Source organism: Patagioenas fasciata, chromosome 4 (assembly GCF_037038585.1).
Source record: "Patagioenas fasciata isolate bPatFas1 chromosome 4, bPatFas1.hap1, whole genome shotgun sequence".
Classification (NCBI taxonomy): Eukaryota; Metazoa; Chordata; class Aves; order Columbiformes; family Columbidae; genus Patagioenas; species Patagioenas fasciata.
Window position 1 is genome coordinate 23928889 of NC_092523.1, and position 13981 is coordinate 23942869.

Genomic DNA, 13981 nt, shown 5'->3' on the forward strand with positions numbered 1-13981 from the left:
AAACACCGGGCTATTTAATATGGAAAGACACACATATATTTTTGTAAACATTTTTATTGATTTCATTTTTTCTGAAAAAATTCATTGCCTGTTTTAGAGAAATAGCATTTATTAAAATAATTACCATTTATTGTCTGAAAATTACTCTTCCTTTACCATTCCATAACATAAGAGAGGAAGAATAAAAGATCAGCAGCCATTAAGGTACTGCAGTAAAGCATTTATTCTTCAGGTCTTCAATCAGTCTGAAATCTGTAGTGCAACAATGATATATCAGATAATTTGTCCAAAACTTTGGTACCTATTTGAAAGAATTCATTGCAAATTTAGTTTCTGTTTTCCTTGGGTTAACACTGTCACCATTCAATGTATCTCTGTGGATGTGCACGTAACTGTATGCACACATACACATGTACAGAGTGAATGTGTATATACACATACAAACCCAAATTCAAACATATTTTAGTAACAAATATTTTCTTCTTGATATTTAGGGCCTTTTAAAAACAGCCATACAGATAAATTATCTGTGATATGCTTTTGAAATAGAACAAATAGTTCTATAGTCCTTAGATCCAATAAAAATACACAAAACATTTTCTTCACAGACATACTTCAATGCACGAAACCCTTCCATTGCTCCATTTGTTCCATTAGTGTAGAGGCTTAAATGGTGCACAAGGCTTTCAGCAGAGGTAAATGTCATTTTTAAGAACCCAATAAAGAGATAAACAATACAGCAATCGTTACTCGACACTGAAAAATATCTGCAAATAAAAGTACAACTGTAAACAGTACATTCAAGTCCAGCCTCAGCCAGAAAGTAATTTCTCTTGATAACACTAAGCCCCGATTCAAATCGGCAACTAAGAATGTGGTTATTAACATTAAGCACCAGCTTTAGTCAATACAATTTAAGTTCAGGTTTATATGCTTTCTTAAGCCAGGGCCTCAATGATTAGAAGAGGCTCAATTACAAATTAAAAGTAGCAAAACTCTCAATAGTACACCGGGAAAATTAAAATCTGCACACTTGTTTCAGATTTAACAACTGGTCAGATATGGTAAGTGCAAAGTCTGAAAGACTAAGGTTGCTTTGTCAGGGCTACATTCCAGATGAATAAATACAAAACATGATAAAATATTTGAGTTTGATCTCATTTTCCTTGAACTTCTTAGCAGAGTTGCCAGATACATTATTTGAGTCATTTGTCTGATTTCTTTGATCAAAGAAATTATTTTTCCAATTAAGCTGCTTAATGCAATTAAGAATAGAAGTAAATTATGTGAGAAGTGTTACGGCACCTGTGATTACCGAAAATAGAAGAGAGGATAAGCGAGCATCCTGCTTCTCTACGGGAAGAAATTCACTAACATAAAGCAGCCTCAAAACTATCCATTAATAAAAATCAAATTTCGTTCATGCTGATTAAATTTAATTTTTCCTCTGAAATTTTAAGGAATTAAGATACTATTTAAAACAATTTTCAATAAACCATTTATTTTATTCAAAGTTTTAAAAGTTTAAAATTCTCTCTTCTAACCTATGAGGTCTGGCCAATTCCAATAAAACTAAAAGCATCAGTAAGTTCTTAAAAGGCTGGTGAAAATCTGTGGCAGAGTGGCTAATCAGACCACAAAAGTGACAGCCGCAAAATAAAGCAGATGCCCTTATTAATGCCTCCCCTGAAGCAAAGGTGCAGTGTGAGCTCATTAGCTCTCTGCTCTGTTGGTTGTGCTGCTTAACCAGGCAGCACCTGCAACACTGGAAGCAGCCTCAGCACAGCGGTGCCTTCTGCCCATCCAGCTGTTATGGCACACAGTAAAAGTTGAGATATGCCATAAGAGAGGAAGGAGGAAATCCCATGGGACAAGTGAAAGTGAGATCCACAAAACAACTGAAGAAAACCAAACAATTTCATTGCTCACACAGGTATTTTGAAGCCAGATTCTGATTTTTAAATCTAAGCAACTCGGGGCTTAAAAACTAAAAAAGCTGCATGGTAGTACATCACGTGTCGTCAGAAACTGCCACCTACATACTCAGAATGCAGCAAATGAGGTGAGGCTGTCTCAACCTTGGGACCTCTCCTCACACACAGAAGAAGATCCTTGTGACAGTTGTAGCACAAGCATTTCCTAGTCCCCGCGAACAGCATACTCTTCACCTTGCTCCTCGTGGTAAAGGGAAGGGTTAATCTGCTCACCCATTTAGTAACTGGCACTTCTTAATCAAGTTAGCACCCTTCTGATAGATATGCTTGTGCATGGACCATTTTTGTTAAGGAAATTAATTTTTCATGTGAATATTATATATTCATCAGATGCCAGCAACTTTGTCAGCACCAAGCAAGCTCTATCCAGACAGTGACAGAACAGTCTGCCTTTGTCAGCCTGAGCTAACCAAGGCCTGTTGAGCAAAAAGAAATGATGCTACTCTTCCAAATCATATACCCTTTTAAACTAGATGCTGCTTTGAAGACTTACTTTTGTCATCCTCAGTATTCTGTCTCATTGCTTAGATGTTATAATCAGATGTATACCATACAGACACAGTTTTGAGATGTCAGAACTAATACATTGTCTTATCTACTACATTCCTCTTCGTTTTGATTATTTCACATGCCATTCTGTCAGACCACAAGTCTATGGAAGCAAATACTAATTTTATTCTTAAATAAAAAAAAAAATGCAAAAATCGCTTTTCAAAGCAGATATTACTCATTTTTATAGTGTTAGACAATTAAAAATACTGCTGGCCAACTGTATGAATTTCAGTGTATATCTTGTCTTCCTTTCAAAAAGTTATCTTTCCAGTACTTAAAAGATAGTACAGAATATAAACAGAACAAAAGCTTTCGATAGAGCTTAGAATTATTATATCAAAGAAAATCTGCAACAAAAAAGTAATAGACAAAACCCTGGTGTCATTGCACTGCACAGGAAAACTTCCAGATTTTAGGGGGTTTATATATTTAGTTCTCCTTGTTCAATCTTAAATTATAATGTGGCATACACATATACAAAATCAACACCTGCATATAAACAAATCATATTTCCTCTGCACTGTACAAACTACAAACATCAAAAAACCACTACTTTTGTCCAGGGAATACAGACACACATAATACAGACACAGGATATCAGCTGGAAGTTTCATCATGAAGTGCTCTGTTCTTCTGAAGCACTGTATTTAGTTCCTGAATCACATTTGATGGCAATTTGTTGTCTAATTCCAAAGTAGTTTTGTTTGTTTTGTTCTTCTTCTTCTTCGGTGCCCTATGTGATCTTTGGTGTAGGTCAGTCATCCCTGCACCTACATGCTCAACAGAAATCAAGCTCCGATGTGTTTTTGCATGATTTTGCACTTTCTCCTCCTTCCGTTCCAAACATTGTGCCACAATAGATGCTTTTTCTTTCAAGTTTTTTCTGTCTTCCAGAAAGTCAGTTTCATGATGCTCACCAAATTTTGATTTCCCAGACTGCAGTGCTATATTCTGAGCAAACAAGCAAAGAGAAGATCATTCACATTAACATAATATTAAATATTTAGACTGCAATTCTTGCTCATTAGTTTCACATAAGTTTAAAAGAAAAATCAATAACTTGAGCTGAGACAGCACAGTTAACAGCTTTAAATTCCAACAATTTGTACTATTAACACTTAGTAAGTATTTTTAGTGGACATATTTCCTCTATTAGCAATACTTCTGAAAATTCCATAAATCTTTTAATTAAATGTACCATGACAATAAAGTCATTAATTTTCATATGTTTACAATTGGTTTTTTCATTCTACCACAGCAGACTAAGTTTTCAAGTTTTTCATGTTTTACAGCAAACCCGTATACTCTTAAAAACTCAGAATTCTTAAGCTGAACAAATACAACTCAGAATTTTGCAATTTTGCTAACTTAATGTCTGAGCTACATGAAAGTATGAAAGATTATTTTATATGATCACACAAACATTCTCAGCAGCTGTTCAGTATTCCTTGATAAAGTCAAGAAGACTGTAGCGACTCAGACTGACTGCTTGCCCCGAATCGTGGCTGTTCAGGTCTCTGGCTGCAGGGAGTGCCAGAGTCTGTTGCTGCGGGTGGAGGATGGCCAGCATCCCAACCGTGTGAGGTGTGAGCAGGTGCAAGATCTGCTCAGCATGGTCGCAAAACTTAAGGAGGAGGTTGAGATGCTGAGGTCCACCAGGGAGTGTGAAAAGGAGATCGACTGGTGGAGTAACTCCCTGGCATGCCACTCAGAGAGGCTCCAGGGGGATACCCCCCCAAAATGTGATGGACTGAAGACCTGAGACAGCCCCTGCCCTGTTGCTGTTGGGCAGAGGTAGGGGACCAAAAAGATGACGAGGGTTGGAAGCAGGTTCCAGTTCAGTGCCGCAGGCAACCGCCCTGCAGACCTGCGTTGCTTCCCCAGGTGCCCCTCCATAATAGGTTTGAAGCCCTGGATCTTGAAGAAGAGGTAGGTGAGGATGTGATGCAAGGCCCACCTATGAGGTCACATAGAAAGAGGCAGTTGACTCCACACCTCAAGACCACCTCAGATAGAAAGAAAGAAGGGTCATTGTAGTAGGTAATTCCCTTCTGAGAGGGACAGAGGGCCCAATCTGCAGAGTTGACCCTCATCGTAAGGAAGTGTGCAGTCTACCTGGAACCTGGATCAGGGACGTCACCATGATGCTGCCCAACCTGGTGCACCCAACAGACTACTACCCACTGCTGATCTTCCAGACAGGTGGGGAGTAAGCTGCATCCCATAGTCTGAGGGGAGTGAAGAAAGATTTCAAGGCCTTGGGATGGATGGTAAAAGAGTCTGGGACTTAAGTGATTTTTCTCATCCCTCCTTCCAGTTTTGGGTGATGACATGAGATGGAATAGAAAAATTCAGTCCCTAAACAATTGGCTACAAGACTGGTGCTACAGGCAGGGCTTTGGGTTCTTTGATAACGGTTGGTTTTACAAGACACCAGTCCAAACAGTGATATGTGGGAAAGGTTTAATCTCATGGGGCAAAAGGATGCTGGGATAGGAAGTAACAGGGCTCATCTGGAGAGCTTTAAACTAGATTCGAAGGGGGATGGGATTGTAGGTGGCCTTGCATCAGTGGGGCAGCACTCTAGAGTTGATGAAGGCTGGGTGGCCTCCCATACCTCTAGGGTAAAATTGGTGTGCTCAGTTCGATCTCTGAAATGCCTGTACACCAATGCACGCAGCATGGGGAACAAGCAGGAGAAGTTAGAAACCTCTGTTAGGGCAGGAGACTATGACCTGGTGGCAATTACAGAGACGTGGTGGGACAGCTCACATGACTGGAATGTGGTCATGGATGGCTATGTCCTTTTCAGGAAAGACAGGTCAGCCAGGCACGGTGGTGGAGTTGCTCTTTATGTGAGAGTGCAACTACAACATATTGAGTATTATCCAGGCACAGGTGAGGGGCAAGTTGAGAGTCTGTGAGTGAGAATTAAGGGGCAGGCTGGCAGGGGTGATACAGTTGTGGATGTCTATTACAGGCCACCAGAACAGGGTGAGGAAGTTGATGAGGCCTTCTACAGGCATCTGAGAGCAGCCTCACAGTCACAGGCCCTGGTTGTGGTGGGGGATTTTAACTTCCCTGATGTTTGCTGGAAAGACTACTCGGCTGGCCAGCCACAGTCTAGGAGGTTCCTCTAGTGCCTTGACAATAACTCTGATACAAATGGTGGAGGAGCCGACTAGGAGAGGTGTGCTGCTGGACCTCATGCTCACTAACAAGGAGGGTCTAGTTGAAGCAGTAAAGGTCGAGGGCTGCCTTGGTTGCAGTGACCATGAAATGATGAAACAAACAAAAGTGAAACAAACAAAAGTGAAACAAACAAAAGTGAAACAAACAAAAGTGAAACAAACAAAAGTGAAACAAACAAAAGTGAAACAAACAAAAGTGAAACAAACAAAAGTGAAACAAACAAAAGTGAAACAAACAAAAGTGAAACAAACAAAAGTGAAACAAACAAAAGTGAAACAAACAAAAGTGAAACAAACAAAAGTGAAACAAACAAAAGTGAAACAAAAGTGCTGGGAACCTCTTCTCTATGTGTTTGAATATTTTTTTCACATTTGCATTAAAATACATGAGGTATCAAGATTCCATTTGACAACTTGCTCATGTGCTATGGATGAGTAACTCCATAAAAATCCAGCCAAACTGAACAAGTGGCACATAGGAAAGACAAAAAGACCCAACGTCTCCCTCAGCTTTGAGTACCTTCTAGTAGTCAACAAAGATGTCATACACAAAAGAATTCCAACACCTTATTTTCTTCAAGAACTATAAGGTTCTTTCACAAAATGAATGACCTGCCTACTGCCACACCAACTGAGCAGACAGAATACAATAAATTCCTCTGCCGTTCTTATTTGCCTTTATATTTAAAGTGATATTTCTTTCTTCATGAGGACAGTAAACATAAGCCCATTACAAAAAATGAGTGTTGATGCAGCAAATTAGTTGCTATGGAGGAAGAAAAACAATAAATATTAAATGAGTTTACATTAAAGAGATCTAAGGTATAAAACAATGTCTAAATTTGTGTAGTCTCTTGAAATTTCACCTGAGCTAGCATCTGTTCAATAATACAAGAAACAAACATTTGGGTGACATAAACCACAATTTTTAAAAGAGCAGATAGAGGGGTTATTTTATTGCTATCACTTTTAGCATTAAGGAGGCTAGTATTTCTGTTTGCATTCACTGAGAATGAAAACTACCCATTAATAATGAAGCACCAGTGGCCATCACATGTCCAACAAACAAAAAAACAAACAAACAAAAAACACAAGTAAAAAACAAAACAAAGCAAACAAAAACCCCACCCACAACAGTCCTAGAACAACAATGCATGCAAGAGTTAATACTGCTGCATGGGCTACCACTGATGCATGCTATGGAGCATATTTTAGCTTGCCTGAAGATTCCTTTAAATTTTACTGCCCTCAGTAACAACTGCTACCAGTTTAGGATCTCCTGCCATCACCTAAGCCAGCCAGAAGCATCCTAATATTTAACGTGTTCAGCTATACCCAGTGGAAAAAAGTTCAGGGCAACTGAGGAAGTGTACCAATGACTCATGAATGTGGGGAATTCTGTTCTGCCAAATATTTTAAAAAGCTCTAATTTTCCATTTAAAATAATGTTATTGCATGAACAAGAAAACAGGGAGATTATCACCAGTGACTCATGTTCAATCACTAAAATAATAGCAAAGAGACTATCTGTGAAAAGCTGCATGTAAAATGTGGAATGTAAATTTCATGCAGTACCTTTTGGAAAACATAGTAACACATTCCAAGCTACACACTGTTGCTCAGCAAACTAAGAATTATTAGTGAAATTCAGTCACGAGCAAAAATCTTCTATTTACAGAATTTTTTACATCAAGTTCCAATTTTGCATCTTTTCAAAAGAAAAAACACCAACTACACTTCTGAAGTCAGTATAGTTCTCATTTTAAACTGGGCATAGCAAGAGTAGGAAGAGATCAAATACAGGACAGATTAAATTTAAAGATTGCATACTCATCTGAAAAAGTCTTATATATTGGTATGTAGACCCTTAACACAGACGACTACTCAACATTTTTAGCTTTTAAAGTAGATTCAGTATATACAGGAATCCTAAACTCCAGACATTTGCATTGTAATATTCAACTGATAGTGAAATGCTGTTGTTCAAATTAGAGAAATAACAGTTACAGTTATAAACAGATTCCCTTAAAAATAACTTATCACTATGATGTGTGAAAAAAGCTGCCAGCTCGAATTTCTTGATGATAATATTATTTCTTAGCATTTGATCCACTGTTAGTCACATACTATAAATTACACTGCTGGACTCCATACTTTTCTCCCAATAACCCCTAATGTAAAAAGCAACAATTTCATGTTAGAAACAGATGTTTGCCTCTAAATTTCAGCCCCTTAATAAAATAATTGATGAAAAAAATGATGATAATATTCGGTACAACTAACTACATTTTTCCTTCTTCTGCACATCACCAGCAAGAAAATATAGAGCAACCCTATCTGCATCCTTCATTATCACTGTGACATACTGTTCCTTTCAAAACACTACACAGGTATAACCTATTATGTCAGTATGATTTTTGACTACAACTTGAAAGAAAAAGTTTCTGGTAATTTCCCAGTCTTCCCATATTTTGAAATAAAATCACAGACTTACTGTAGACATACAGCAATGTATTTCTATTTAAGTTAAATGATTCTGTATGAGAAATATGCATATTTGAAATGCACAATCCATGGATGCAACAAGTGGTGCAGAAATAATGGAAATAGTTTGATGGTATTTGTTATTAGAAGTTATACAGTGTTTCCAGACTTTCTGTATTATATTTTTCTCTCATTAGGACACAATAAAATTACTTCCAATAATGGGGAAAAAAGTAGACATTCAATATAGACTTCTTAGCATAGAACATTCATAACAAACTTGGTTTGTAGATATCTTTGAGTTGTTTGTTCTTTTTTGTTGTTTTTGTGTTTTGCTTTGTTTTTCACGTGTGTTTTTGTTGTTTGGGTTTGGTTTTTTGTGTGGTTTTTTTGTTTGCTTGTTTCGGGTTTTTACTCCTCTTTTTATTTTTTCTTTTTTTCCTCCTTTTGTCTTCACATCAAAGATGTCACTTTCTTCACCATTTGTAAAATTTTCAAGTCTCTTTTCCTGCCTATATGAAGATAACTTTGATCATATTTCCACTACAAGTTTGTGCATTGATCTGTAATCAGATGTCCATTTTTCATAAACCATCACATTTCTAAAAATGCTTACTTCCCTTATTACACTCTTAATGCTTAAAAATGGAGATATCTTTGCTCGTTGGAGAAGTACTACAAATATATGGAAAGAATGAAGGCATAGTCTCCAATGGGTATCTATTGCTTTACTGACTACACTGCTGTATGATATTTCTCCTTAGAAAACCATATCATATATTTACTTCCCAGTACTGTTTTATTGTTCATTAAAGTTTTAGGTTTCCATGAAAAAAAAAAAAAAAAAAAAAAAAAAAAGAGTATTAGTTTTTATTTTCCATTACATAATTGTGTCACCCTTCCTAAAGTATACAAATTCTCATTGCATAAAATTTCTCCAGATCTAGTCATGGCATAAATAAAGGCTGTGATCTTCTACTTTTAAGTTTAAATGCAGACTTATCCTATGTTGCGGGGTTCAAAACGTTACAGTCCTTCCTAATGAAGCACATTATCAACAAAAATAACAATTAAAATATAATTCTAGTACTATAAGGTATTAGGGATTTTAAATCATGAAGCTCAAAGTCCAGTAAACCCCTTTATCCTAGAATGTCTGAATTTGTGGCCATTTCAAAGAATGCGTTAGAGATCTCAACTGTACCTGCATAAAGGACAGGTAGGAGACATTTCTAAGGGTTATGAAGCTTTTTGAATTATCTACTTTCTTCAAAAAAAGTTTAAAGATGCTAACATTAGAAGGAAATTATCAAAGAATTGCAAAAATACTTTCTGAGAGAAGGTTGAAGTGAAATGAGATATTAAACAAAATCAGAAAACCATAATTGCATTCATGCTGTGTTATGCAGTAAGGCAGAGCAGAAATGCTGGAATAAAGTGTCACAGGAGAAAGACAGAGTTGCTGTTTAGATAAAGCACTATTTCTGCCTTCGCTCTCGGTTTGCTATGGAACTGAGCCAGCTTTGCCAATCTGTGCCTGAACCACTGTCTCTGTAAGTGGTGATAACACTGTGGCAGTTGCACATCCCCTCCCCACCCCCTTTTCCTCGATGTGGAAGGTGCAGGTACACCCCTCTCTTCCCCAACACATTCCCCCTCACCTTCAGTGGGGCAGTTGACAGCTCCTTTTGTTTGCCGCTAGCCAGGACAAGGGAGAGGCGCGGAGAAGTGGGCCACAGCCAGATCTGACAAGACTATAAAAACAGGGTTCCCGCCAAGGATCCCCTTTGTGCGCTCCTCTCTGAGCTGCGGGACTGCTGCCATCGAGAGCCCTCCTGCGACTGGGACGCCATCTAAAGTAACCTCCCGGGACTGCCTCATCTCTGCGTGTGGGTGAGTGATAACTTCCTAGATATTTTCCTCGCTGCACAAGCAAGTGTAGGTCCTTGCTGGAGACAGGGAAGTGTATTTCCTCACCAGATAAGCGAGTGTATTAAATAATTCCTTGCTAAGATAAGCAAGTGATTTCCTCACCAGATCAGCAAGTGTAGTATCCTGAAGTCAGCAACGGCTTTGGCGTTGTTTTTTTCTAAGTGCGGGTATGCATGCTGTGGATCTCTATTATTCTTATTTGCTGTACCTCAATAATTTCCTCAACTGATGTCCGAACCTGTATTTTATGTTACTGGAGTGCTAACTAATTGTATAAACCCTGTTTCTAATTGGTTGTTTTGCCCGACTTTTCCGGACAGAATAGAAGTCTGGACTTGGTTGTCTGCCTAAAACTAATTTCAAAGTCCCTCCATGACAAACACAAACCATACTACCTACCTCCCTTCAAAATCCTTTAAAATATGCAAGAAACAACACTGCATACAGTCAAAGGACCAAGGTGTTCTGTTTCAACACTTATTCTCTGCTGCATTCAGTTTAGTGACCACTATTTTTCCCCAAGCAGAACAGCACCTCCACTACCACCACCACTTCTCAGCTGGAAGTAAGGCAAATAAGTCCTCCCCTGAAGCATCAGTATCTCTGTATAGATACCAGAAATTAATCTCAAGCTAATATGGTAAGGTTGAGATATATTATTAGTGCACGTAATGTAGTGAGACATCTCAGCCTCTGCAAAGAGTTGTAACTAAATCCTCTTGTTCTTCATTGAGACTAATAATATTACAACTTAAATGTATCACAGTCAGCTCCATCAGAGCTTTTCCATGACATTCATGGAGCAGATAACCAGAACGGTGCAGTTATTTTATACAGACGATACGGTGGAATACCCATGCAGAACAGTTTTCAAGTACCTTGTTAAAATAAAACTAATCACATGCACTGTAATAAAGTGCATTATATTTCCAGCTAAAAGTCCTATTTACTTCTAAGGAACAGTCATTGTTCAAAAATCCTCAAACACACACAATCCACTATTGATTTACTCAATAGCCAAAGAGGTGACACAAGTTTAGGTCACAATGTTTTTTTACATTAAATTGTCCTAACTGTTCCTTTAATAATAAAACAATGAAAATTACATACGAGCATCTACATTTTATATTTATCCATCTCTAGAAAGTTCAGTATTACTGGACTATTTAAAAGTACAGTACTGTGGTTAGAAACTCAAGATCAAGTTTAAACCTCACTTACTTCTGTACTCGCTCTGATTTTGCAAGTGTTCTTCTCCTGTTGAATGGGAATGAGTGATAAGCCTCCAACCTTTGGACTTTTAGTTATAGACTGTTTTCTTGCTTTTCCAGCAGGTGGCCATATATCTGCATGCTGAAAAACAAAAGGACTCCTTATTTTTGATGTTCAATTGTATAAATACATTATATTCTTTAGTATGTAAAACTTATAGAAAAAGCTATCTACTGTACAACACTATGCCCTCCTGCTGTGGAAGAAGAGGGGAAAACACTATGGTGTTTGAAATTACATTAATATTTTCTAAGTGCTGTACACTATCGAGTGAACAGAACCAAAATGTCTCTATACAATTTCATGTATTGACCATCTTCCTTCCATATTATTATTCCAATTATCTTCTAAGAAAAGAAAATATCATAAATCAAGACAAACACATTGACCTGAGTCACAGTTTCAAAATTTCACATAAGTGTGCTTCCAGGAGTCCCAGCAAAAGTTTCTGAAATAGAATTACTGCAATTTTCAAAAAAAGTGTTTCAAAATTTATATTAATAATTTAGGAGAAAATAATTGCTTTACAAACAATAACAACACGTGTTATCCAAAAAAGAAATGGTTTGACATTCTGAATGCTCTAAAATCATAATCTATAAATAAGCAGATCTGACTTCAATAATAGTCTTTGCTTTAGCTCTATTGAAACAGGTCAGTTTTGGGGAGAACTCCAAAGTGTACAGTTTCACTCTGAGTGAAAAAAAAAATAAGTGGGAAGAGAAGGGAAGAAAAAAAAAAAAAAACACGACACCCACGTTAACTGAATATTTCAAATAAAACGTTAAGAGATCTTTCTGTAAGAGGTGTATAATGAACTTTCATTAGCAAATCATGTAGAATTTCACATGCAGAAATCTGAGTACATGTGCTTGTAGCTCAGAATTCTCTGGCGATGTTAATGGTAACCAGAAACACAGCTCTGAGGACAAGGTAATGGAAAAGGATTTTCCTAAAAAAAGCTTCAACATGAGATTCTGTGAATCAATGAGGATGTACAAGGCCTACAGAAGAACAGTTTCTAAAGCTTGGAGATGAGTGCACAAAGGGAAATTAGCACAATTCCAAAGGAAAACGGGCAAGCCAGAACTGCAAAGGAACCCTCATGAAAGCTGAGAATGCTTCATGTAAATATTGGCAAGATACTAATCTGAAGCATCAGTTACAATAAACAGGAACAAGAAATTTGCATCAAAACATAAGAAAAACACAACATTTTTTACTGTGAGAGTGGTTAAACATTGGAATGATCTGCCCACAGAGGTTGTGGAGTCTCCAGTTATTCAAAGCTGACTGGACACAGCCCTCAGCAACCTGCTCTAGGTGACCCTATTTTGAAGAAAGGAATTTGACTAGATGTTCCCCAGAGGTCCTTCCAACCTAAACAATTCTGTGACACTGCCCAAATCTGTAATAGATTTCACAGATATCAGAAACTTCAGTGTCCTTTATTTTTTTAAATGGTATTCAGTCTTCCACACCCATGAAGCAGGAAGGCTCTTCAAGACTGTATACAAAAATCCACAGTTGTGGAGCTGTGATCATACTTGCAGATGGTTTGCAAGTAAAAACAGTATTAGTATTTAAAAAAAAAATAGAATTATAGGGTTAGAATAGTAATCTAGAAATCAGAAGCTCCAATTCCAAATTTAGAAAAAGTATTTCTATAGATTCATATCTTTATGGAGTAAAAAATCTCACACATGGTGCTGACCCCTTGGTCATGATGTTAAAGTCTGTTGTAAGAGTTCTCCCCAGTGACCATTAAAAACACTTTCTTCCAATGACACATCGGGAAGGTATTACCTGAAGGAGCAGGTCTTGCCAATCAAAATCAGTTTGTTGTGGACCAAGATACAACAAACAGATACAGTTTAGAATGGGACTGAGAAACTTTAAGTCAGCTTCTAAAGGAAACTGCTTCCCTTAATTCTCAGCAAGCTTAAGGAAACTGTTCCTGTCAGTTAAGCAGCCTGATTTCCTTTTTGTGTCTGTTGCATTTCTTAAAAAGAATTCTGGGAAAGTATATCAGAAATACTAGTAGCATTTTAGGCCACATAATAAATGTATTTATTCATAGTTTTGACCTATCTGCTTAACTGCACCTCATGGTAATGTAATGTGCCTCTCTCTAGTTGATCAAAGGCAGTGGAACTGGAAGAATATTATTGTGTCCATCTTCATATCAATTAATTGCTTCCAACAGTATGCTATGGATGCTATTAAGTGATTTTGTACAAAACTATTATAGAATTCCAGAATGAACTTTCAGCCATACTTTTGAGGAAGATTTTGCATAGAACTTAAAGAAACAATAGGCACCCTGCAAACCTCCTTAGCATTTACCAGCTTGAAGTACAAGATTAATAACCTCTGGACTATCTTGACTTTATGTATCAAAACTACTCTTGTTACTAGATGACAGTGGTACCTACTCTTTGCTATTTATAGTCTCTGCTCTGTTTATACTACAGGAATGAGCATTATCAGAAAAGAGGGGAAAAAAAACAAAAAACACCCCAATAGTAATACTATCTTCCTGAAATTAATTACCAA

General features: G+C 37.3%; 1 protein-coding gene across 1 annotated transcript in view; it reads right to left on the reverse strand.

Moving 5' to 3' along the window:
- Nucleotides 1-91: 91 nt before the first annotated feature.
- ARAP2 (ArfGAP with RhoGAP domain, ankyrin repeat and PH domain 2) overlaps nt 92-13981 on the reverse strand; it is a 138273-nt gene continuing 124383 nt past the window's right edge. The window contains exons 32-33 of the mRNA XM_065836791.2: nt 11375-11506; nt 92-3497 (exon numbers count right to left, since the gene is read on the reverse strand). Of these exons, the coding sequence (XP_065692863.1) occupies nt 3144-3497; nt 11375-11506 (486 nt within the window). The 3' untranslated portion in view covers nt 92-3143. The remainder of the gene's footprint in view (nt 3498-11374; nt 11507-13981) is intronic.